The sequence below is a fragment of the Ailuropoda melanoleuca genome, chromosome 19, assembly GCF_002007445.2.
Source record: "Ailuropoda melanoleuca isolate Jingjing chromosome 19, ASM200744v2, whole genome shotgun sequence".
Classification (NCBI taxonomy): domain Eukaryota; kingdom Metazoa; phylum Chordata; class Mammalia; order Carnivora; family Ursidae; genus Ailuropoda; species Ailuropoda melanoleuca.
In genome coordinates, this window is record NC_048236.1 from 4,982,663 (window position 1) to 5,009,308 (window position 26,646).

The following is a 26,646-nucleotide window of genomic DNA, read 5'->3' on the forward strand; positions in this document are numbered from 1 at the left end:
GTAAAATAGGAATAAAATAGAAACAAACTGAACACATCGGACTAAAGGTGTTTATGAGACGAAAGTAAATGGATAGAGAGATGAGCTCAGCCAAGTGAGCGGCATATAGTAACGGCTCAGGCGACAAAAGGTCTTACTGTTGGTTTCTAGAAAGTAATAGGCATTTTGTTAAGAAAATAGGTAGTTTATACAAGTTGTACCAAAGTCAGTAACAGCCTTTAGCCGTTTATTAAAATACCGAAAAATGCTACACCAAGAGGTGTGAGACCCAGAGCAGCATTTGTGGGGAAGGGTCTTATTTTTTTTAATTTGAGTATAGTTGACACAGAACATTACTTTAGTTTGAGGCATACAACATAGTGATTCAAGAGTCTACATGTTACGTGGTACTCACCACCAGTGTTAGCTGTCCTGTTCCATCACTCTTACAATACCATTGACTATAGTCCCTATACTGTGCCTTTCATCTCTATGATGTGTTCATTCCATAACTGAAAGCCTGTATCTCCTACTCCCTTCACCCATTCTGCCTGTCTCCCCGCCCCCCTCCCCACTGGCAACCACCAGTTTGTTCTCAGAGCGAGCGGCATTGTTGAGTGCTGTCCAGGGTCCTCCATCAGAGCAAAATCCCTAGCCAGAGCACCACTTAGAAAGGTAAGCAACTGTGGGGGTTACCTCCTGCCATGGTCTAAATGATTGTGTCTCCAACAAATTCATATGGTACAATGCTAATGTCCAAAGGTGATGGCATTAAGAGTGAGGCCTTTGGGAGGTGATTAGGTCATGCAGCGGGAAGCTTCATGAATGGGATTACTATTCTCATAAGGGAGCCCACAGACATGCCTCACCCCTTCCACCATATCGACACAGCTAGAAGGTGGTGGTTGGGCAAAACACGACCACAGCTACATTCTGAACTCCATTCTCTTCACCTGACCACCATGCCAGCCTCCCCTCAAGTGCTATCGTCCCACCCCTAACTGCTTGTCCTCTGAAATACTAAATTGAGACAGTCTGTCCCCTGGCCACAGCCTTCTGCCCTCTTGGGTCTCTCTATTTGTTCCCACTACACCGATTCTTCACCTTCACAGGGAGCCCAGTTCCCCAGCTGACTGTTCCTTCTTTTTGGCCTTCTTGTGCATCCTCTTCCTTCCCTCTCCACCTGATACTCCTTAGGTTACTGTCAACCACACTTATCTCTCCTGCCACACATTCCTCCAGTGGTCAAAGTCCCAATTTGCATTAATTCTATTTTTCCAGCTGTCTTGCAGGCTGATGGAAGATTCTCGAGAGCTCAAACACAAAATTGCCATGGCATTTCATCACGAAAATATCTCCCTTCTCCTCATTGCTGCTCCCACGTCTCCATTCCCTCACTCTCAGGAAATAACTCACCTTCCACTTGACAGGGAAAATAAAATCCGTCAAATGAGAATTTGCTCAATTTCCTGCTACTGCCCCTACCCTGAGTCCTTCCTCTTTTCTTCTTTCAGAGTGAAATATGTCACCTTCCTATCTCCTGTCTACAGCTAATTCTTGTGTGTGGATCTCTATACCTCTCATGTCAGAGGTCTTGCCAAAAAACTTTTCTTCTCTATTGCCTGTTATTTCAATGTATTTCCCGCTACATGCTTCTTCCCATAGGCATTGAAACATGCTACTGTCTCCCCTGTATAAAAGAAAGGGATGGAGGGAGAGAGAGAGAAGAGGAAAGAAGGCAGGAAAGAGGAGAGGAAGGAAGGAATAAAAGAAGGAAGGAAGGAAGGAAGGAAGGAAGGAAGGAAGGAAGGAAGGAAGGAAGGAAGGAAAGAAAGAAGGAAATCCTTTCATGTCCCCTTCCAAACACCACTCTCTCTTTTCTCCCCTTCGCGGGAAAAGCCCTTCTGTGTTACGTGTGTGTGTGTTTCTCTCCTCCTATGCCTTCTTCAGCATGCTGCGTGTGCAACAGCAAGTCTATTCTTCACCTGTGTTTACACGGGTAGAAAAAGTACAACAAGATCCACTGTGACTTTGAAAACCTGCCTCCTGAGATTGGGCCACAAGTTCAACATCTACCCAGATCTTGACAAGCATTTGACATCAGAGTACTCTCTGGAAGTCAATTCAAAGGATAAGGGCTTGATCGTCTTGTACCTCCATGCAAGTCCACCCTACGAGGACATGCCTTCCAGTTCATCTACTGCAAGCGAGATTTCTTCCACTTCCACTGTTGGCTTGCCAGTAGCATCTTCAAGCTCTGATTACATTCCAAGCATTACCACTGCCAGTGGTGATAGGCCAATAGATAGAAGGATAGATTCCCTAGGATTCCAGAGCAAGATCATGCCTCCTGCAGCTAAAAACTATTTATCATTTGAAAACCAGCTCCTAACATACTTCTAAGCCTCCAATGCCTAAATATGCCAAGTGAGTATTTGACCAGAACTGTGCATCATGAACTGGGTATTGTTATATTTACCAAGTATTTTATCAGCAGCAATCCATTGTACGATGAATATGGTACATTTGGGATCAGGTTTGAGCAAGTCCAGAAGTCAGTTACATAAACAGGTCATCACTTACCTCTGTTAGGCTGATGGATCTCTCTTAATTCACACCTTTGGTCCATTGGGTATGACTAGCTGACAGAGGAGAGAAAAAATCTTGGGCCTGGATGACATATTGGTTGGCTTGATATGATGGAGCAAACTAGCTGACTTCGACTCCACTCAACCACATTCAAGAGTGTCCCCAGAGGACAGTGGTGAGGGGAAATTCTCCCACCGGGCAGAGTTTTGAGCAGTATATACTTGGCCATGTCCTTTGTGTGGAGGGGGAAGTAGTCTGAGGTAAGAATATACGTAGACTCTTAGGCAATGGCAAAAGATTTGGTTGGTTGATCGAGGCCTGAAAGGAAATTTGGACAACGGCTGACAAGATGGAGACTCTCACCAAAGCTGACATAGCCACTGCCCCAGCTGAATGCCTGACTACTAGAAGAGGGCAATACTGAGTTCTTACTTCACCATCCGTGAAGGGGAGAGCCAGCCACTTCGAACTCTTTACCCTGGACAGAGCCGTGATTTAGATATACAATATAAAATCCCAGGCCAGGGAAATAAAAAGATATGGGACCTCCAAATATATTTCTTTTACCATTATTTTATTTTTACCATTTTTATCAAAGGTCAATGGATCTCCTGTGTCTGCATTCTTTTTTAAAGCGCATACACTTGCCAGCTAACATTTTTCCTTACCAAGCAAGAATATGGAGATAAACACTAGCCCTGAGTGGCTGCAAATTCAGCTGAAGTGCATATTAGAAGCAAATAGTGTTTCATTGTGGGCCTCGGCTGTTCGGGAGGACACGTCTGCCCTAAGAACACTCTCGCCATAGTTAGCAGGCCCTGCCAGGTCTTCTAAGCTGCTTCCTTCAGCCCCTCCAGTTTCTAGACCCCAAACCCGCTAAGCTAAGCTGCAAGCTGGTAGCTAAGCTTCAGAGTCGCTGTATTAGTCTGGAAGAGTTAATGCACTCCAGAGTACTTAATTTTCTCCTAGGGAGTCATCTGCTCATTGGTTGGAAATAGATGACTAAGCAATCATTATCAACTCTGCAGGGTCATTCTAGCACAGGGGAGCAAATAATCCAGAAGACGACATGCACACAGAGCTTATTTATTGTGAAATAAAGGAGGCAAGCAGCATTATACTGAGTATTAGACGATAAATCATGACATCACTGATCATTCTGTTACTAGTGTCGTATGTTTCCCCCGGGGCATTTCTTTTCAGGGTTTTATAGTAAATATTTCGGGCAGAAGTCCTAAGTAGTACATTCAAACGCTGTTATTTGCGTTGACATCACTTTATTTGTGTTTCTACCCACAAAAATATTACCTCTTCACCTATAACTATTATTGCCTTGAATCAAAACAGTGCTTTCACCTTCATTAAAATACAAATCAATGTATCAGTCAGCATACCTTTACTGAATACACCTTATACAGAAGGCGTCGTCCTAGGTGTAGCTGAGCACAGAACGAGTGTAAGACATGCTCCTTCTCTTCGCAGGTCTTAGAAAGCTATCATTTTATTCATTGTTTCAGCACTAGTCCTGTTTACCATAAAGAATTATCTTAATAGAACTTAAGAGTTCCAATTGCCAGTTGAGAATCATATTAGGAAAACCAAAAAATTTCCAGAAATTACTATTTAATATTTTCTTAGAGTCAAAGACTTTCAGCCCTTTTCAAAATAGAAATTTAAGTATGTTGCCTTCACAGTTTACTAAGATTTTCACTCAAGTGGCATTATTTCTATTTAAAGTTTTAATACTGTTATGCATGAAACCCAATTACAACTCCTAGGGAAACGTCTCTTATTTAAATCGTTTAAACGTTTTCGGTAAACCATGTATTCAGATCTCGTATCGGTGAGAGTGCTGTCAGATTCTTGGTCTACTCTGAAGTTACCAAACCCACCTTCCATTTAGACATTCTCTTGAACTAAATCCTAAAACAAAGCTAAGCAGTATGTTTTAGTAGAGCTCAGGTCTAGATGCTGCCAGGTTAGTGGATGGGGACAATCACTCTTCCAGAAGGCCCTGGCCCTCTTTAGGCCCAACAGATGTCATTTTCTTTGTTTAAATTCAATCCGGCATTGTCCTTCTGGCTGTTGGACACCCACCAAATGGAGAGGACTCTAAAAGCAGAAATGCAGAAGAAATACAGAAATTAAGAGACATAAGTTTTTAGAAAAAGTTTTATTCAAGTGTTATTATCTCTAAAAGTACAAAGTCTAGGTTTAGAAGACCAGAAGTGTTTGCTTGATGTGTCTTATAATGTCAAGCATCAATTTTAGTCTTCCATTCAAGGAAGAGAACATTTGCAACCTGTTCCATCAGCCTTGAGGGTGGGGGAAGATCTTGAGTAAGGAAAAGACAATCAGTCCAATTTAACTCATCAGTCTATTGTCAGATTTGAATACACAAGGCACAGCATGGGCTTCTTAACAAGGAGATTCTGAGGGGAGTTGATTGAACAAGGTGCAGGGCTGCCATGGACTCCTTGAAATTGCAACCACAAATTTGTGGTTATGAAAAGTTATATACTTTTCTAGAAAGGGATCCATAGGTTTCATGAGATTATCTGAGGATTCATGACACCCCAAAAAGCAAAACAGAACAAAACCAACCAACCAAACAAGCAAAACTTCACTATATTAGCAAAAATGTGCTTGCTTTTGCAAGAGAATTGAAGTTGGTCTTATAAATGCTTCAAAATGAACAGCCCCCATTGCCAGCATCTGGACAAGGCTGCCTGTTAATGGATCTTGGAAAGCTTTATAATATTTGCTTAGTGTTTGGTTCTTAATGAGAGTTAAAATTAATTTCCTAAGACCCTTTGAGATAAAATAAAACACTGGGCTTCTGCAAAATTAAAATTGGGGGTTCTAGCATTTGATTTTTGTTACTATGACGAGCATATTACTTTGGGGAAGCTGATTTCTAATCCCAAAGATGCCCCCATACTTGACAAGAGCGTTCAGAACATGCCCTAGCAGCCCATCCCCTCCCATCTCCTACAAGAGCCTGGTAATTTGAAGGTCATTTCCTGTATTTTTTGATCACCTCATTTTACAATTTATTAAAACAAGTCCAATAATTACATAATTTCAATTCATCTCTTTCTAGAATAAGAATTATGAAATGAAATGCCCTTTGAGAGCAGGAGAATTCACTTAGACATACTTTTTACAAAGTGAGATAATATTTTTCCCCTTTTTTAAAAGATAATATTTCTTTAAAAATGTCCTTAGAAGTGCTAAAACAGAAATAGAATGTGTGTAGAATAGTATAATAAATATAACAAATGGAATTCTCGGCTAGGTAGAAAGTACTGGGCAAAATCTTGCCTAAGGAGCTGGTGAAAATTACTGATTGCTAGGCTTAGGTGTTACACGGTTTTGAGAAATGTCAATCTTCTAATCTGATAAGGCGTTCTTGTGTCCTCTCACTGGTGGGAACATATTTGGATGGGGAATCTGTCCTGGGCAAAATTGTGACATCCGCCTCGGTGAACCAGAAGCTGCTATTTCGTGAGTATATGTCTGGCCCTGAACTTCATTTTGATAATAAAACTATACTTGCTGAGAACCTTTGTGAAGGGTTTTTTGATTTCCCTTTCATGGTACGATTTTGAGGGCTCTTCAGCCCTTGTAGTTAGTGTACTCAAAATAGAAGTGCAAAAGAAATCAGGGGAAAGTGCTGAAATGTGCACATTTATGAGTGATATAATATTGTCTGTGTCACTTAGCACTTACATAATTTCTACTGAAATGTCACCCAAGAGTTTTATTTATCCCTCCATACATTAGCCTTATTATATCAAGAGTGAATCAAAGCACAACATGCTATGTGAATAGCCCCGAAATTGCAATGCTTAATTTCTGAGCTTTACCCTCAGTGGAAACAGCACATTTTATCCAGAGTCTTCAAAATGACTTCCAAACATCTGGAATTAAGTTGAATTTGCCCTGTTTCCTAGGACAGTGGTCCTCAAAGAGTGTTATCCAGACTAGCAGCATCGCCAGCACTGGGAACTGGTTAAAAATGCAAATTATTGCCCTTCCCCAGATGTCCTAGATCAGGAACTCTGGGGAGGGGGCTCAGTACTCTGTGTTCTAAAAAGCCCCCCACCTTCCAGGTCATTCTGATATTTGTACCAGTCTGAAAGCCATTGATCTAGGAGAACAGACCAATAGAAACACAGAGGAGTTCAATGATGACACTATTCAACGGGCAGAGGTAGGAATAAGGTCACAGCCTTTTCATTCTTGCTTACTGTCTTTACTGTTGCTCACTGTCTGCTGTTTTCTTCCATGCCATTGCTTCCCAAATGGACCAAGGGCTATGACTTGCCTCTAAAACTGATGGTTCAGTTTGGGACCCATAGACGTGCCTCCCTAGGGAAACAAGCCCAACATCAAGGCCATGTCTATTTAGCACAGGGAACAGGATCAAAATTGGTGAATTCACTGAGGGCCTCCTTAACACTCTAAGGGGTGGGAACACCGCTATTCGGTCCTGGTCTTATGGTACCATGGCATATACATTAGATCCAGAAGTAAGGGAATTAAGAGGGTATCTTCTCAGTCTGTTTCCATGTAAGACACCTGTTAAGATCAAGCCTAGGTAAGGAAATTAGCAGCTTACCTCTAGTAATTAAAACCAAGGGGTTAGAATTTACACCAAATTCAAAAACCATGATATTCAAAATTCTGAAAACATTTACCTGTTTTGGTAATGGATCCAGAAGACTACAGTCATATTTATAAAGTATTAAAATAATACATATTTGAATCTGTAACAGAGCAAACCACCTGAAAGAAAAATACAATATTGTCACTTGGTTGTGAAAGATGCATAAATATCTACCAAGAGAGAATATCTAGAAAGTACACATATTTCAGAACAAGTATGCTCTTCTTCACAATACGAACTTCTGCCATTAAAAGGTTAGAGTAAGGAAGAACTTACTCTTTTCTTTTATAATACTGTCTACTCCAGAGGATAGCTGGGATGATTAAATTGCTTAAGAATATATGTAAAATGCTTAGCCAGTGGAAGCACTCAATAAAAGAGAGCCCAGGTCTCTCTTCAAAGTTTTAGATCAATGCTTCCCATCATGGTAGCCATTAGCTACATGTGGCTATTTAAACTTAAATAAATTAAAATTAAACAAAATGATAAATTTCAGTTCCTCAGTTGCACTAGCCATATTTCAAGTACTCAGTAGTGATATGTGGCTACTGGTCTCCATACTGGACAGTACATCTTTAGAACATTTTGCATGATCACAGAAAGTTCTATTGGACACTCTTGTCTGATCTAGACTCTTATTACCCACTAGAAATTACTGCCTAAATGTTCATGGGCAAATAACTACCCATAACTACCCCATTACTACCAAATTCCCCATTAACTACCACATTTATTATTCCTTTTTGTAATCCTTCACTCAGATGTCTCCAAACTTTTCAATCATACACCCTGATAACGAAATATTTGAGCACACCCGACAATATACTGATACTCGTTTACTTATAAAGTATGTACACATACTACTGTATTAGTTTACTATATACTTTGTAAGACACACAAATAGAAACTAAAAATATAGAGAAAAGTATAAATGGAATTCTGCTATTTTCTTTTTGCATCTCAGTGCATTGTTTTGAGCTCTCCTAGGGGTAGGCAATGCCTGTTAGCGGTCCCAATTCTTACTGAATACAATTATTCCAACAGGTCATAAAATTGGAAGTCATCATAGACTCAGTTCTTTTTCACTCTCTATATTCAATTAGGCACGGAGTCCTTTTGTTCTAGCTTCTAAATACTACCCAATCTCTCTCCTTGTCTTATCTCCGGTCCCTCCACTACTGCCTCACTGCGGTTCTTCATGATTGGTCTCCTGGATTACTAAAATAGCTTAGCTTCCAGATTAATCTTCCTGCTTCCAGTCTCACTTTGCTCCACTTTATCCTTCACTCTACCATTGGAGTGAACTTTCTAACACAGAAATCTATCATTATTCCTCATTTTACACACACACACACAATATCTGTCAATGCTCCCTATTTTCTTCCAAATGCCGTAAGAGAACACACACAGCCTTTGAAAATATCCCCTCTATCTATCTCCCCAGCTTCCTCCCCACTGACTCCTCTTTGAAACCCATGCTCTAACTACCCTGTATACCTAACATTTCCTGAATGGTGATGCTGTCTGTTGCAAGCCCTTTCCCTGTCTCCTCCTCTGAAGGCATTCTCTGATCACTTGCTTCTGCGATGAGGTGCCCCTCCTCTCCACTTCTATGGTCCCCTGTGCACATCTCAGCCATAGCATCTATTGCACTGAATTGCAATTGCTTGTTAGGCATTTCTCTCCTAGAGGAGGAATTGTATTGTTGGGACTTATCAGTGCAGAGCACACTAGGGATCCCTAATCATGTTAGGAATGGAATGGAATGAATGAATGAATTAGCAGATGATGGGAAAGAGATGCCTTCCATAAAACAAATTCAATTTCCTGCCCTTTCCAGCTTGCTTTCTTCTCTGTGTTTCTGTGGCACTTTACATATTCTTCCACCAATGTCCTTACCTACAATCTGACTTTATCTTACCATATTACAGTTAATTGTTTGCATGCATGTATCCCCTTAGAAATGACAGTATTCACAAACAGTGGGAACCATTGTTCCACTGAATCCTCAATATTTATTGAGTAACTGAATGAATATGAATTATCTCATATTCATCTCGGGTAATTATATTTGTTTCGTACTAGTATTCTTGAAACATCTTGTCTATATTTTACTTCAAATGAAATCTGGAGTACTCCAGGTGTTGTTAAAACCCATTTGGATAACACATCACTTCTTCACAAATATTTATGACGGGAATTTAACCCTACTTACTTATATGTGCTAAAAACAATTTATTCTAAGAGACTATCAATGTCTATGAGATAAAACATATACAATATTGACTGATTCGATTCCAAGAGCAATTCTAAGAAAAAGCAATTCTGCTAATTTGTGTGCAGGTTCAGAATTTCTCACAACTAAATTTTTGTCAAACTTCTAACAAAATGGAACTTCTACTTGTGGCCATATCCTTCCCTAAATAACTCAAAAACTGAGTAAGATTTACAGTGTAGGATGAAAATTCCCAAGAGAAAAGAAATAAGTGAGGTGAGCCCTGCAATCTCCAACTCACTGTCCATGGCAGTTTCCAGGTCACAGTGCAAGGAGGGGAAAGCCCACACAGACCTGACAGTCTCCCTAAATTAAAAAGACGGATTTCAAAATTCAGAGACTAGAATTTGGAGGAAAGACTAAAAGAGAGGAGGGAGTTTCACAGAGAGAGCAAGAGTGCTTCAGAGAAATACATGGGGGTCTCCTTGGGTATTTGGCGGAGTACTGATCTCAGCATGTGGGAGGAAACTACTGAGGTGGAGATAAAGATGAAAAAGAAAGCTAAGGAGAGCAATAAGGTGAATAATGCCAAGGGCTCCCACAAGATACTAAGCCTGTGTTCCCACATGCAAGAGTGGGAAGGTCTTCTAACACATGGACAATCTGAATAGTCTTTAAAAGGTTATCGCCTTGGAAGTGATAGTATCTTATCTTAAAATTGCCACTCCTGCTTTACCTTAACAAAGCTTACCAACACGTCTTGAAAAGTTGTTTTTCTGAGCAACTAACGATATGCCACGGTAAAGCCTAAAACTAAAAGAATACAATAAAATCTAGTATCTGTGACTCTTAAAATTAACGTCCTGAATTTGTTCAAAAAATGACCGTGCCTAGAAGAAACAGGGAAATATGGCACATAAGTAAGAGAAAAATCATTCAAAAGAAATAGACTCTGAAATGACCGGTATTGGAGACAGCCAGTTAGATATAATCCGGATGTTCAAAACGGTAGAAGCTTAATGAAGAAAGAAATGGAAAATTAAAAAAAATCAAACCAAACTTCTAGCAACGAAAAATACAGTCTCTTCAATGAAAATACACTGGATGGGATTAACAGAAGATAAGACCCACGGGGCGCCTGGGTGGCACAGCGGTTAAGCGCCTGCCTTCGGCTCAGGGCGTGATCCCGGCGTTCTGGGATCGAGCCCCACATCAGGCTCCTCCGCTGGGAGCCTGCTTCTTCCTCTCCCACTCCCCCTGCTTGTGTTCCCTCTCTCGCTGGCTGTCTCTATCTCCGTCAAATAAATAAATAAAATCTTTAAAAAAAAAAAAAGATAAGACCCTGCAAAAGAAAAGATCATGGAACTTAATAAAACAATGGAAAATATAAAAAATGAAGTACATAGATTAAAAAGACTGAAAAAAGAAATAAATAGCGTATAAGTAACCTATAAAATAATATCAAGGAGTATAACATACATGTAATTTGGAGATGCAAATAGGTGTGCAGGAAAAATATTTGAAGAAAAAATGGCTGAAACATTTTCAGATTTGTTAAAACTATTAATTTACAGAGCTAAGAAACACAATGAACCCAAAGCAAAAGAAACATAAGACTATTCCAAGGCAAATAATCATCAAATCGTTGGAAAACAGGGACGCCTGAGTGGTTCAGTCAGCTAAGCATCTGCCTTTGGCTCAGGTCACAATCCTATGGTCCTGGGATAAAATCCACATGGGGCTCCTTGCTCAGCAGGGAGCCCGCTTCTCCCTCTGACTGCCACTCCCCCTGCTTGTGCTCTCTCTCTCTTGCTCACTCTCTCTCTCTGATAAATAAATAAAATCTTTTAAAAAAATTGTTGGAAAACAGTGACAAAGAAAAAAAAATCTTAAAAGCAGCCAGGGGGTGGAGGTGGGGGAAGACACAATAAATAAATAAATTTAAATGATAACAGACTTCTCATCAGAAACCATGAAAGCCAGAAGACAACAAAACAACATCTTTGAAAATTTGAAAGGAAAAAAGTAAACATTGTTCTTTATAATAATACACTAACTCTATTGTGAGAGAGACCATCCTTGATAATTTGAGAATAATATTTAATTTCCTCTTTATAGATTTGGAGCATACTATTTTTTTTTAAAGACTTTATTTATTTATTTGACAGAGAGAGCCAGCCAGCGAGAGAGGGAACACGAGCAGGGGGAGTGGGAGAGGGAGAAGCAGGCTCCCAGCGGAGGAGCCTGATGTGGGGCTCAATCCCAGAACTCCGGGATCATGCCCTGAGCCAAAGGCAGATGCTTAACGACTGAGCCACCCAGGCGCCCCTAGAGCATACTATCTTGTAGGAAAAAAAGATGATTGTCTTTGGGAGCTATGAGAAAGAGAGATGTTGAAATGGCAGTCAATTCAGTAGAGAATTTGAAGAATACACATTTGAACATATCTTAAGAGAGGGGGAAATGTTGTGCCATGCCCACAAAAGACTGTTTTGAGGAACTCAAGTCCCAAGGACAATGGTGGATAGTCATGCTATCTCAAAGTTTTACACTCAGACTTTGAGAAATGCCCAAGTGGAGGAAGGTGATGGATCTTGGAATGAAAGCTAGTCCTTGGGGAAGGGATGAAGTGAAAAGGAGGGTGAAGGGTGACTGCTCTGTGGCTATTTTGCAACAGACAAGCACAGCCCTGTGTACAGGAGACAATGGTAGGGACAGAGGACTTCCTGTGAAGTGCTTTTCTCCTGGACTATGGTAAAAGAAATATATATTTTTAAAGATTTTATTTATTTGAGAGAGAGAGAGCTGAGTGAGAGGGCAGAAGGAGAGGGAGAGAAAGAATCTTTAGCAGACTCTATGTGGAGCATGGAGCCTTTGCGGGTACGAGTCCTTGGGGAACTTGGGAATTAATCCCACAACCCTGAGATCATGACGCGAGCCGAAATCAAGAGTCAGGCACTCAATTGACTGAGCCACCCAGGCGCCCGGATAAAAGAAATATTTTATGTACAATTAAAAAAAAAGATTTATTTATTTACGAGAGAGAGAGAGAGAGAGAGAGACAGCATGAGTGGAAGGAGAGGAGCAGAGAGAGAGAATCTCAAGCAGACTCCTGGCTGAGTGCAGAGCCCCACGTGGGCTCAGTCTCATGATGCAGGAGACCATGACCTGAGTGGAAATCACAGGTTGGATGCTTAACCGACTAAGCCACCCAGGCGCCCTGTGTACAATGTTTATATCTCCCTGACTATATCACAGGCATACCTCATTTTATTGCATTTCACAGATACTGCCTCTTTTACAAACGGAAGGTTTGTGGCAACCCTGCATTGAGCAAGTCTATCGCTGCCATTTTTCCAACAGCATTTGCTCACTTTGTGTCTCTCAGTCATATTTTGGTAATTTTCACAACATTTCAAACTTTTTCATTTTTATTACACTCGTTATGGTGATCTGTGATCAGTGATTACTACTCGCTGAAAGTTCAGCGTAGCTTATAGTTAGCACGTTTTTAGCAGTAAGATATTTTTAAAGTCAGGTATGTGCATTTTTTAGACATAATGCTATTGCACACTTAACGGACCACACTGTAGTGTAAACATAACTTTTGTATGCACTGGGAAACCAAAAATTTCATTTGACTCACTTTATTGCAATAATTGCTTCGTTGTGATGGTCTGGAATCAAAACTGTAAAATTTTTTAAAAAATGCAGTCAAGAGTGATGCACTTACATGGTTCTGTGCGACAGTACTATGAAGAATAAAGAGATAACACGACAACGGGAAGCATGAAGAGCCTCACTTTCCTCTCTCTGCTAGAGATAGTGTGAAAGAAATGGCACCTTGTCTACCATGAGGAGCTGGGACTGCGGCAAACGTCACGGAACACTAAGGGTCAAATTTGGAGGAGACAACTAAGGATGTGGGTATAAGTCACGTGCCCTTCCTCCTTACCCCTCCAGGAAAAGAGTACTGTTATGGGAACAGTGAACTGTCACTTAGGTTCCATACTGAGTTCTTATAATAAAATGAGATCTCCATTCATTTATCCATTCAATGTTCATTGAATTTCTGTGCTTTATGCTCTTCTAAGTGCTGAAGTTAACGAAAGTCACTTTTGTAAACAACCAAACCACTCATGCTTTCATAAAAATGCTTAAATTCTAGCAGAGAGATAGTAAGTAGGCAGCAAATAAGTAAACAAGGAATGCATATATCAAGTACAAGAAAAAGTACTAAAATAATAAATAAGATAATGGGAAAGGGAGTGACGGTGTGGGCTACCATATTTCAGGTGAGGAAGGTCTCCCTGAGGAGGTGGCATTTCAGCAGACATTGGCATGGAGGAGGAGAATGCGCCATCTGAATATCTGGGTACAGAATTCCATGCAGGGGGAGGAGAACGTGCACAAATCCAGAGGAAGGAGAATGAGGAACGACGACGAGGCTAGTATTGCCAAAGATGAGCAAGAAAGGGGGAGGGGGCGTCAGAGAAATACCCCGGGCAAGTAGACAGCCCATGGGGCATGCTAAAGACTACACTTTATTCTGCGAGATGGGAAGCCATTGGACAGTTTTGAGCAAATGTGACTTAAGTTTCAAAAGAATGATTCTGACTGCTACATTGAGAAGAAAACATAGGTGATGTAGATGGAAGCCAGAAGACCGATTCGGAAGTCTTTACAGTTTTCTAGACCATAGAAAGTGGCGACTTGGACCAGGATGGTAGAAACAGTGGTGAGCCAGAGTGAGAGACCAGATATACTCTGGATGATGGGCTTCGATGTGGAAGACACAGACTCAAGAATGACTGTTGACCTGAGGATGAGTTTTTGACCCATGGAAATGCAAGGATACGGTTGCTATTTACCTCAGTAATAGCGAGGACTGAAGAAAGAGCAGGCCGAGGGGCTGTCTTTTGGAGCTCAGTTTGGGACCTGTTAAGCACAGCCTGCCGTCCAGACAACCAGTGCAGACGCTGAGGGGAGGCTGGGTAAATGGGCCTGATGTTTAGGAGGGATTCAGTCAGGACTGGAGACATACAAGATATAAAAACAGAGTCATCATTGTTCAGAGGAATATTTAGAGCCATGGGACAGGAGAGCTCACTTCGGGAGTAAGTTAAATAGAAAAAAAAAACAAAAACAAAAACAAAACAAACTAGAAATCTGACAAGAGAGTTCTGGGACGCTCCAATATTTGGAGGTCAGGAAGGTGAGAAAGATGAGCAAAGGAGACTGGGAAGGAGTAGCCAAAGGGGTAGAATAACAGAAAGAGAGTGGTATCTCTAAAACCCACGAAGTATTTCATGGAGGGCACAAGCCCCCGTATCAAGTGGAAAATGTGGCAACGAGCACCAACATATGAAATTTGACATCAAAGCTCCCAGTTACTAAAACGACCAATTCTCAGTACTTAGCTCCCTTCCTGGAAGTAAATTAGATGAGATCCCTTCTTCAGATAACCAAGCTGACGGAAGCAGTGACTTCCGAATATTCGACGCTTGCCTGGCCGCGCTGGAAAATTCTGGCTAATTCTGCATTTGAGAATTATAAAACAGTTTTGCAGGTTCCACTTGATCCAAACAGATCCTATTTTCTTGCCACTCCGGCTTTAGCCCTCCTCTGACAGTAGTCTGCTGGAGAGCAGTGCACGGCTGTGAGCGGGGCCCCCTGGCGTAGAGGACCGTTGGCACCCGTCCTGTCCGGTTCTCAGAGCAGAGGCACTGCAGCAGCCTGAGGACCGTCAACATTCGAGAGGGCAGGGTGGTGGCCGCTCCAGGGAAGAAGGCACTCGGGGCAGGGGGACAACCCGTTCCAAGGCACAGTCTCACAAGGGGCCCTGGAACATCGGGGGGCCTGTGAGGGCTTCACGCCCTGCCCTCCAGGAGGTGAGGTGATGAGAGATGAAGCTGGCAGAGCAGGACGACCCTGTTCATGGAGGGGTTGAGTGACAGTGCTGGGTCTTTGATCCCGAACATGCTGCAGACCTTGTGAATAAATTGTGCTTATTGAAAAATCCTGTGTGTGAAAACGCCGTTTCTTTAAGCATTATGACACATAGAAGGCCTGCGACATATAGTTCCTCTATCACGCAGATAAGAACATAAACAAGACCAACGTTCACGAGCTATTTAAGAGTAAACATGTTAGAAAGACTATGTATATTTTGACTCGAAATAATTAGAAAAAATATTTATCAATTCATTAAAAGAGCTTCCCACTACAATCTGAAAGGCGTTTCCTTAAGTAACTCAAATCCCTGTCATGTTCTTTAAAGTCATACAGCTGCACTTCGCATAAGGTAAAATGATAGTGGAGGCTTCTGACCCCTTCAGACTGTGCTCTAGAGAGGCGTTGATATTTTCCTCCTTTTATCTTTGAGTGTTACATTAGTTTAGCTATTAAGTTAGTTATTAAAAGAGCATAAAGTTAATGTATTTCATATCGGTTCTAAACATTTGGATTGATACCCTAGTTAAAGGAAAGGTAAGGTGAATTAATAATACAGATAATAATATGTACTAAAGTGATATTTTTCTCCAAATCCAAATACTTAAATATTGTAGCAAAATTACCTCAATTATTCACTAGTCATTTTTTTTCTACACTCGCAAAAAAAGTGTTTTCCAGCCTTTACCATGTTATTGAATTTTGTTTGATGCCTAAAATATCAGAGACTAACATATATGTCCCTGTGACATTAAAAGCCTTTTATGTCAAAGGAAACGGGCTTCACAAATTTGTATTTTTACAGAAACAAGCTGAGCTACATTCATGTTAGGAATGTTTTCCTAATGCTCCTATGTCAAAACAGTGAAAATAATGAGGTATATTATTTACAACAGATTTATTTTTTACACTTACAAAGACAACATTACGCATCTACAAATAAAGCTCATTAAAATATAAACATATTGAAAATTCCTTAAATACTTGGTACTTGTGTGTTTTCCCCATTTGTAGATAAATGTCCAGGGAGCACCACACAGGCCTCGAGAGCCCAGAGTCGGACAAAACAGACCTCACGCTAGTAACGCACATGGAGACAGAGAAAGGGTGACGCTATGAAGTAAAGGTAGGAACAAAAGAGCTGTGGAAGTTTGGAGTCTGGAGAGAGCGCTGTGATCTGGAGCAATCGATGGTAGCTTTGGAGGAGGTCAAACTTGAGCTAGACCTTGCCAGAAGGAAACGGGCTGTAACTGAGTAGACACGTTGAGTGCGGGCATTCCTGCAGAGAGCAAGAGAAGGAATGGGCACTGTAGCTGGGGGCAGCTAGTAGACCTTCCGGGGAGATGCCTCCCCATGTTCCGAACGGTACAACCAGCGTCAGATCACGGAGAGCCCAAGTTCTAGGCTGTTGAACTTGGCCTGTAGGCAGCGCCAGAGTCTTAATCAGAGTGACAGTCTGAGATGATTATTGGAGGACAATTAATCTGTGTGTGGTGAGTAAGATGGGTTGAAAGAAGAGAGACTAGAGCCTGGGAGAAGGCTTAGGAAACTATCATGTCATCTGACGGTGGGGCATGAAGACCTGGTTTAGGAGGTGGGAGCGGTCACGGAAGGCCAAAGAGAGGGAGGAGTAGAGGGTCACTCGAAAAGGCCAGGTGTCTAGAACAGGGCTCCATCAGAAAGAAACAGGGGGTCCTGAAGGAATGATAAGATTATGGGAAACAGATGATTTTTGTTTAATGTCTTGATTTTGAGATTGCCTCCCTCTCTTGCTTTTGAAAAAATCTCGTGCTTTTTTTTCCTACTAGAAGTCATTGCGGGCAATGCCAGCATGGGCTGGAAAACTGCCACGGTTGCCAGGAGCAGGGGCTCTGAAGTATATTCCTAGTTGCTACCAGCTGCGCCTTATGAAAATAGAATGATCTCGCCCTGGAATTCAGAGAAGGCAGCAGAGAGACATACTTTCACAGGCATCCTTCATGGAAGCATGGCTGCTCAACTTAAAGGGGAAGTACTTTCCCCACAACCTCGCCGCCTTTGAAATCTTTTAGGAGAATGAAATCAGTTCGGTGGCAGGAGGTGAAGTATTCCGGCCCAGTGGTTGTCACACTTTCACCTACGTCAGAATCCCCTGGAAGGCTTTGTTAAAACACAGATCGCTGCGCCCCACTCCCCAAGTTTCTGACTTGTTAGGTTTGGGGAAGAGTCCAAGAATTCGCATTTTTTGCACGTTTCCAGGTAGTGTTACTACTGGTGGTCTGGGGATCACACTTTAAGAATCACTGATCTAAAGGAAGTTGACAAGGAGAAAGGGAAATAAATATGTTAAAAGATGGAGTTTACCAACCTTTTTAGTTTCAGTACAAAAATCACAGTGATAAAGACTGTTCCAGCTGTACATGAAACACTTTTGATTGGGGTTGATGGTGAGGACATATCTGTGGCGTGAACAGGCAGATGCTTACGCTGAATAAGGGGGGGGGCCTGGAATAAAGCAGGGAGGGGAGAAAGGGATAAAGGTAAGTGGGCAAGATGGACAAGAAGAAAGCTTGTGGAAGACAGAAGAGACTGGGAACTAGGGAAAAGGAGGTGAGAAAGCAGATAAGAAAGCGAAGAGGAAAGGATGGGAGAACTTCTGTCCTTCCTGGACTTGAGACATTGTTTTCTGTTTCATCAAAGAGGGAAGGCACTCTCGAGGTCCCTTTTTTTCAGAGTTGCTGCTGGCAATCTTCCTACTACCCCTCCTGGTGGCAAAACTCCAGAACTATGAACTGTGAGCTGTGAAGGTTGGACGCCATGTTTGAAGCTTCCTATTCAAGCAAAAGAGCAAAGGAATTGTACTGACTGCGGTGTGATTACTCACCAGACAGAAATGATCTCATGGTATAGTTCAAATTCCAGACCTTCCAGAAAAAAGTTTAAGACGTGACATTTGTTTTGTTTTGTGATACACCCACCGTAAAGGAAACACAGCCCCTCTGCAAAGCCCAAGCTATTTAGAAAACATTCACGGATACGGTTAGCGGATGTTAATACAATCTTTCATGGAATTCAGTAAACCTTAAAAGGACACTTTCACTTTTGAGGAAATTATATTACTTAGGATGCTTTTGGTTGCAAGTGACAGAAAACTCACATCAGACTGGTTTCTATATTGAAGAGAACGCGTTGCTTTCTGTACCCAATCTACATTACTAGCTGCGTCCTCACACTGCCTGCTTTTATTGTCTCAAAATAGCTGCCAACAGTCCTGGGGGCCAAGTGCTTCTTTATTCACATCCCATAAGGAATGGTTATGTTTGACCTAGAAGTCTCAACAGAAACCTTGGTAGTTAATCACACTGCTTAAAACATACACGGACACTGAAACCAATCTCTATGGGAAGGGAGGGAGGAGACAGGGATGGGATTTGTGGGTGGGCTTAGGGAACGGCGCTCCACTCTTCTGGAGCTGGGGGTGGGATCAGCACCCCAGAATCCCACGGATGCCCAAATGAAAGTGAGGGCTATTAAGAAGGGAAGAGAAGGTGTTAGATGATGGGGAGACAACAGCCCACGGACAGTACAGTGATACCATACGGTTTTAATTCCGTCCTCATTTCCTAGGAATTAAACCCTCTTTCTGATCAGGAGACATCTAACTTGTTCAAGAGCAGTCACTGAGTTGGGTGAGGGGAGAAAGCCCACCAAAAAAGAAAAAAAAAGAAAAGAAAAAAGAAAGAGGGGAGACCAATGGAAGACCCCCAGCCCAGAGTGCCCTTTCTTCCTCTCCACAGATACAAATCCTGTCCAGGTATTCTGTGTTGCACAGAGGGGCTGGAGCTTGACTTTGTAAACAAAAGGAAAAGAGGGTCTTCTCTGACATTTTCTGCTCAGAAATGAACATGTTTTATTTTAGGAGCACTTTGGCCCGAGTATCAAAAGTCAGTCTTGAATTGCTTCTTCTGTTCTTGACAGACTTAAATCTTAGCCTCATAATGAAGTGTCAAAATGAAATGGCTGGGAAAGCAATGACTGCAATTTTGCCAATGGTTTCTGGGCTCCTTTCAGGGAGTCACTGCTCCTCAGGAAAGCAGTAAGAGAGAGAACCAGGGCTAAAAATTCATAAAGGGGTCTGGCAGCCTGACTCCTTCTTGGAATTAACCGCATCCACCCTTTCCCACCCTCCCTTCTAACCCTTTTTTTATATGCCCTCCAAGACATGTGCACAGCATAGGGAACATGTTAGGAAACAATTAGATAAGTAAATACAGTTTGTTCAAGTCTACTTAACAACCAGAGTTGAGGGGATGCATTTGTTTATGTAACAAATTCCTCAGAGTAAATTGAATTTGCAACTTCTCGTGAAATCCATAGAGATTTGAGTGTGCTCGCTCCTCAAAAGCAATCGGCTATTTCTTTCTTTCTTTTCTTTCTTTCTTTCTTTCTTTCTTTCTTTCTTTCTTTCTTTCTTTCTTTCTTAAAGATTTTTTATTTATTTATTTGACAGAGAGAGAGAGACAGCCAGCGAGAGAGGGAACACAAGCAGGGGGAGTGGGAGAGGAAGAAGCAGGCTCATAGCGGAGGAGCCTGATGTGGGGCTCGATCCCAGAACGCCGGGATCACGCCCTGAGCCGAAGGCAGCCGCCCAACGACTGCGCTACCCGGGCGCCCGCAATCAGCTATTTCTAAGTATACAAGTACTTCTCCAAGTACCGCGAGGCTATTTTACTGAATAAGGCACAATCATTACGATTGTATTATCGCTCAAAGAAACATGTAGCAACAACTGAACGCAGAGCTTCCCAAGCCCCAACGTACAGGTACATTGCACCCCGTTCCATTCCTTTGAGGGCTTTCTTTTCTTCTTCCCCTCAAACTTTGATATCACTGCCCCCTGGGAAGGTATGCTTTCCTCTGTGCTGCGTAGTGATGATTCCCATCTCGTCCATACAGCCTTTTCTAATGTCCTTCCTCAAAACTCCTACAGTGGTTATTCTGTATGCATGTCGTCTGGCAGTTCTCACGGGTCATCTTATGCTGGTAAGTAGAGATTTTTCATGTTTTTCATGTTGCTCTGTCTCATCTCGCCAGCTACATGATAAGTGACTCAGGAGTGTTTGGTGTCTTTGAATTTCCCCAGGGGTTCCTGAGGTGACTTGAGTTAGACTATAACCTCCTTGAGGGAAGGGACTTCATCCTTTATTTTGTTTTCCAAGGTAACTCCTAGAACCCTATCCTGGCATACAGCATACACTCAATATTTACTGAATGAAAGAATAAACATACTAATATTAGATGTTCCAGAGATATCTGCTCGGTTGAATACAACTATTACTACTAATTTACTGTCAGGGGACCTATGTTTGAACGAATTTTCCCATCGCTGTGTGATTTTCATTAAAAATTCAAGACAAAGTCCATGACTTGGTGGCCTAGTACTGCCCCAGGATATATGAAGGACCCAAACGCACAGAAAAAAGTGGAGATCGCAGTTTCTACTCCTGAGGAATCCACGCTTCATTTCCACTTCTCAAGTGTTGTAGACTTACCCTGACTATACCCTCTTCTTATCTGAGCAAGCTTTTGTAAGGGAGGTATCTTGCCAAAGATCAGGGCTATTGCTTTACACTGGAATGTAACCCGTATCAATGACCACAATGAGACAGCCAACCAGGCATGCTCTTGTAGGGATGGGAAGCAAGGGAAATCAAGGCTGTTGGCTGGAGGTGGGGGGGGGGTGCAATATAGCAAGCACATTCCTTTGTGCTGAGATCATCAACTCTCAGAGATACCCACTCAACCTTGGAAATCCCCTGTCCTATTCCTTTATTTAAATTCATAGTTTAAGAGGAGATCCTCCACTGTAAGGCATCACCTCATTCTGCATGCTACCATTGCTGAAGAAGTCTGGTAGTTCTCACTGCTTTCTCCTGTCCTTCTGCAAAAAAAAAAAAAAAAAAAAAAAAAAAAAAAAAAAAAAAAAAATGCCAGTAATAGGATTACTGGGAAGAGTTCCCTGCCTGCCTGTACCCAGGGGCTTCCCAGCTATGGGGAAATGCCTAGTAAGGGGTTCTTCCTCCAAACTATATTTCCAGAATTCCTATTCTTCAGAGTAGGAACAATATTCTTCCATTCTGATTTTTGGTTGGCAGCTGATAGCAGCACTAAATACTTAATTTACTAAATTCTGCAAAAACTTCTGTGTTCACTACTGAGACGGGTTCTCATACTGCCTCAGTGACCTGAACTCCAAGGGGTGACAGCTGCAAGGCCACAAGACAATGTGTTCATGATGAACTTTGATCGTCAGCTACTTTAAAGGCAATTTTCTCTGACTCACTAAGTATTTGGTACATGAGAAAATAAATTGGCTCTTGGTATACAAATTTAGAATGGGTGCAATTTTCTGAGGATTATACTAAAGATCTGTGGGATTAAATTCCTAGTGCAAAGATCCATCTTGCTAGAATACTGTCCAAATGAAGTCATTCTCTTCCTGAAAAATGCTGCTTTGTCTGTCTTTAGAAACAATGTTTCATGGGTTGTCTACTTAAAATAAATAACAGAAAAGTTAAGGACTTTTAAAAGCAGAAACAATAGAAAAACTAGACTATGGAGGTTTTATTTACTGTTACATTTATTCAACATTCAGATTTAACCTATAGATTTGGGTTATATGATACATATTCTTTTTTTTAAATATTTTTTAAAAGATTTTATTTATTTATTTGACAGAGATAGAGACAGCCAGCGAGAGAGGGAACACAAGCAGGGGGAGTGGGAGAGGAAGAAGCAGGCTCATAGAGGAAGAGCCTGATGTGGGGCTCGATCCCATAACGCTGGGATCACGCCCTGAGCCGAAGGCAGACGCTTAACCGCTGTGCCACCCAGGCGCCCCATATGATACATAATCTGCCACATCTCAGACTAAATAGTTTTCAAAGGAAAACTTAACATCTTGTCCACCAAACTTGCTCTTGCTCCTGATTTCTCCATTTCCACCATCTCTTCCAGCCACCTACATTCAAGCCATAATCCTCCACAAATCCTTCCCCTTGATCGATACCATTTCTAATTATTTTCCAAATCTGGTAGATCTTACCACTTCATGTCTCTCACACGGAAGATAAGCATGATTATATAACCTAAGTCATGCCCCACTGTAATCCATTCTATAAAAAAACCTTTTAATAACCCCACTTTCATCACGCAGCAGCAATTATAATATTTTGTTCTCATGAGGTCTCCCATCAGAAGCCACCGTAGACATTCCCACAAAGACACTGCACAGTACAACTAGCCAACCAAACAAAACGTGGTCCCCTGGATCTCCCTGCAGTTTGATAATAAAGAAAAGGGGAGTTAAGCCAAAGTTTCCCCCCTCGGAGCCATCATCTTTCTTAGACTTTCTGGATAAATGTGGCGCAGCTGTCTCACTGACCTTCCAGGACACTGGTACTTCCCGCTTCCAAATGCCACGAACCAGTCCAAGAAAGCATGCTTCTCTAAATTTGCCTTTTTCCAACGTTCCTGTGGGAAGAAAGCATTTTTTTTTTTCCAAATCAGCCTTATATAAATAAGCTTAACTTTATTTCTCTAGGCTAAAAATGACTTTGTACAGCTAATCCTTGCATATAAAGTTGCAGGGCTGTTGGTAATTTTTTTCCAACCTGTTATTAATATCAGACACAATTGTGTTTTTGGAATGTGAACCAATAAATAAAAAGGTTTAAAAAGAATTCTGTTAAGTGGTAAATGTAAATGATAATGTAAATCAAGCACAGAGCTGACCTCAGAAAAGGAAGACTATTTATAATAAGACTCGGGCTCCATCACAGAATTGCCCTTGGTAATAAATTCAGTATAAGTTACTGGCAGCCCTGCTTAGTGGAGGGAACTTGGGATGTGGAATGAATACATCTGGATGCCATTTTTTAAAAGTTTTACCTAAAGGCAGAGAGTGGACTAAATGAACTCTTAAGATTCTGCTCAGCCCCGTAACTCCCCAATTTCAAGAAACAGCAAAGCAGTTTTAATTTGCCTTATTTTTCTTTTGTTATACTCCTTGGAAACCAATAACAGGACCAACTGCCTGACCATATAAAATAAGTCTTCTGTTAGAACCAGACGTATTTACTTTAACGTACTTTGCTGGTTTCAGATCATTTACTTTAAAGTTGGTGGATCTTATTCCCAAAACTTTACAAACTCTGTGTTATACCATCCATATTACAAGCCTAATTTTTCCTTTGTAGTCAACTTGATTGTTAGTTACCAGAGAATAGGGCTGCTTAATGACATAGCGAAAGTTAATCGACGAATTCATACTCCTGGCATAAAAAAAATTAAGATCGAAGGACAATGCATATTGGAAGAGATAACTTACAGGTTTGAACAATTCAGGTTCAGGAAAATACTTTGGATTTCTATGCAGCCAAAACGGAGACAACATCAACAAGTCACCGCAAGGAACAGTGTAATTCTATGGTAGAAGAATTGGTTTCAAGTCATTTTTTTAAATCCGCGTTCAGGAGAGTTTGGGTCATTAAAAATAATGCCCCAACAATATTGTATACATTTTACACATTTTATAATCAATGGCCAAGAATCGAATTCTTTCCTGGAAGGATCGTTTCTCTTTTCCAACTTAGGCAATGGCTACGTTCTAATTCTGATGATTCGCTACATGTGCCCATAAATTTGGTTACACAGGGAAAAATATTAGGTAATTGAGATAAATGAGAACATTTTAGAAACTAGTATATGTCTGCTGTGATGCAGCTTTTGATGGTTGATATTGGGGTGTGCAGCAAGTGGCTTTTGATGATGGGAGTCACAGTGGACCCCCAGGTTGTGGTTGTGGAATAGAAAAATCTGAGACAGGACACTGGCCGTAGTGCACCGAGGACAGGGCCAGTGGGTGTTCTGTCTCTGGGGACACTCATGATAGTGTCAGGGAAGAGGCAGTAGATCCTTTCTCTCTCTTTCTCCCTTTTTCTTACTCCTGAAGCAACTGTTAGGGCAGAAAGAATATGAAGACAACTGGGTAGGAAGACATAGGACAAAGCAAGTGTTGTGTGTTTCTCTGGTTGATTTTGTGTTTGGGATGCCTGCGGCTGTGCACTGAGGCTAAGCAGTGTGTTTCCTCAGGCAGGAGAGTCTGCGTTGTCCTTCCCCGTTTATGTTATCGTAGGTTTTCATGATACGGAAATTATTCTAAGAACCAAAAACCACATCATAAAATCACCCTTATATCATCATGTTCAGGAACCACAGGACAAAGAACTCTCTCACCGTGTGTAACCACTAGACGGCTGTCAACTTTACTGAGGAAGAGACATTTTATTAGTAATTCCCGGACCCAATCATTGGAAGCCACTTATCTATTTAACACTGCAGAATTTTGAAATGTCCTCAAGATATTTGCAAATACTTACCTTACTCATTTAGAATATGAGCACCTTACAATTAAAAATATGTCTTTCTATGGTAGCAGGAAGTGGCATATGGGGAGGGGTCTTTTTTTTTTTTTATTAGAGGTGGGGGAGGGGCAGAGGGAGAGAGAGAATCTTAAGCAGGCTCCATGCCCAGTGTGGAGTCTGACACAGGGCTCCAACTTACGACCCTGAGATCATGACCTGAGCCAAAATCAAAAGTCAGACATTTAACCAACTGAGCCACCCAGCACCCTGGGGCCATCATTTTTTAACCAAAGAGAAGCCCTATTGGCTCCAGTGGGGGCTGAATATTGCTTGAGATTTGCAATTGCAGTCCGAGGAACACTGGAAAGAACTCTCAAACTGGGAAGAGAGAAGTTTTGCTGGTTCCCTCTTAGCATTTTTGAAGTAGGAAAAGACTTGTGAGATCCCAGGCCTGTCTGTTTCTTCTACCCCTGCTGGAACTGAGGTTAGAGAGCTCATGGCTAACTCTGAGATCAGCTGCTGAGGGCCCTGATGTGTGTTTGGAGATGGGTTTGGGGACAGCCCTGGGACAGGGCTCCAGGCAGGTCAAACAGCTGCTTTTCCCCTCCATACCGAATAGACCCCTTCAGTGGCTGTTGACCCATAATTATAACTTGGAGACTGCTGGCTGCCACAGCCTACAATACCAGCTAGTGAAAGACTTCAGATGGAATCTCAGTAACAGAATTAACATTAGCAACACAGAGGAGATCAGAAAGAAGTTCCTGTCACAGCAGCAAATGCCAGGCTGATGAATGGCATAAAGGGTCTAAGATAGAGCCCCACATCAGGCTCCACGCTCAGCATGGAGTCGGCTTGAGATCCTCTCTCTCCCTCTCCTTCTGATCCTCCCCCGGCTCATGTATGCTCTTTCTCAAAATGAATAAAATCTTTAAAAAAATTTAAAGAGTATACACTTATGCGTGATAAAAAATGCTATCCAAATTCTAGAAAATTCAGAAAAATAGAAAAAGCTAGAAAACAACCAGAGGGCTAACATCAAAAACCAGTCATCAACTGGCTAGACTTCCCTCCAGTACTTTTATCTAAGTTTAGTGTTTTGTTGTTGTTGTTAAACATAGTTTAATCATGCTGAATAGTTAATTTTTGAATCTTACTTTGTTCACCTGATATTATAGCATAAGTATTTTTTCCTTTATATTGTAGACACATTGTGAAGTTTTATCTCCAATGCTTGCTTAATCTTTTACTGGGTAGATTAAACCATAAATAACTTATCATTCCCTAGGGTTTTTTTCTATAAAAAATAATGCCATCAAAAGCATCTTCTTCCACAAAGCATTTTTCATATAAAATCTTTTAACACAGATGTTCAGAAGACGTAGGGCATGGATATTTTTCAAGGCTTTTCATATGTTTTGCTCAACTGTTCCCTCAAATCTTGTGCCTAAATATATTTCTACCTATAATATATGAAAGTCAATTTCATTGCCCTCTTCTCTGCTAATCTGACGTTTTTAATAGGTTTTTTTTTTTTGGTTGCTATACACATTTGTATGTATTTGTTGAGCAGTTTTCCACGTTATTTTCTCCCATGAACTCTTGTGTTCATGTCCCGTCCTCATTAATCCATGTGATATCCATGCTTTACTTATTGATCTGCAAGTTCTTCAAATATTAAAACTATTTACCCCTGTGTTGTACTTATATTAACATTTCTTCATAATTTTTGGTTTATTTTTAACTTGCATTATATTTTTTAAAAAAGACATGTTAAATTTTAATGTGATACATTCAAATCTGTTCATCTTTGTGCTTCATTGATGAAACCTAAG

At 41.3% G+C, this 26,646-nt stretch overlaps 1 protein-coding gene across 5 annotated transcripts in view; it reads right to left on the bottom strand.

Moving 5' to 3' along the window:
- Nucleotides 1–3,159: 3,159 nt before the first annotated feature.
- The window catches only part of LOC100466240 (24-hydroxycholesterol 7-alpha-hydroxylase), an 88,692-nt gene continuing 65,205 nt past the window's right edge, over nucleotides 3,160–26,646 (bottom strand). For 2 of the 5 annotated variants that reach the window (XM_034648103.1, XM_019799430.2), the window contains 4 exons: nucleotides 23,776–23,871; nucleotides 22,831–22,919; nucleotides 7,272–7,359; nucleotides 3,161–4,680 (listed from right to left, as the gene is read on the bottom strand). In XM_034648103.1, the coding sequence (XP_034503994.1) occupies nucleotides 4,609–4,680; nucleotides 7,272–7,359; nucleotides 22,831–22,919; nucleotides 23,776–23,871 (345 nt within the window). In that variant the 3' untranslated portion in view covers nucleotides 3,161–4,608. Of the gene's footprint in view, nucleotides 4,681–7,271; nucleotides 7,360–22,830; nucleotides 22,920–23,775; nucleotides 23,872–26,646 lie in introns of all 5 variants that reach the window. The other 3 variants (XM_019799431.2, XM_002919008.4, XM_034648102.1) reach the window with 3 other exon arrangements.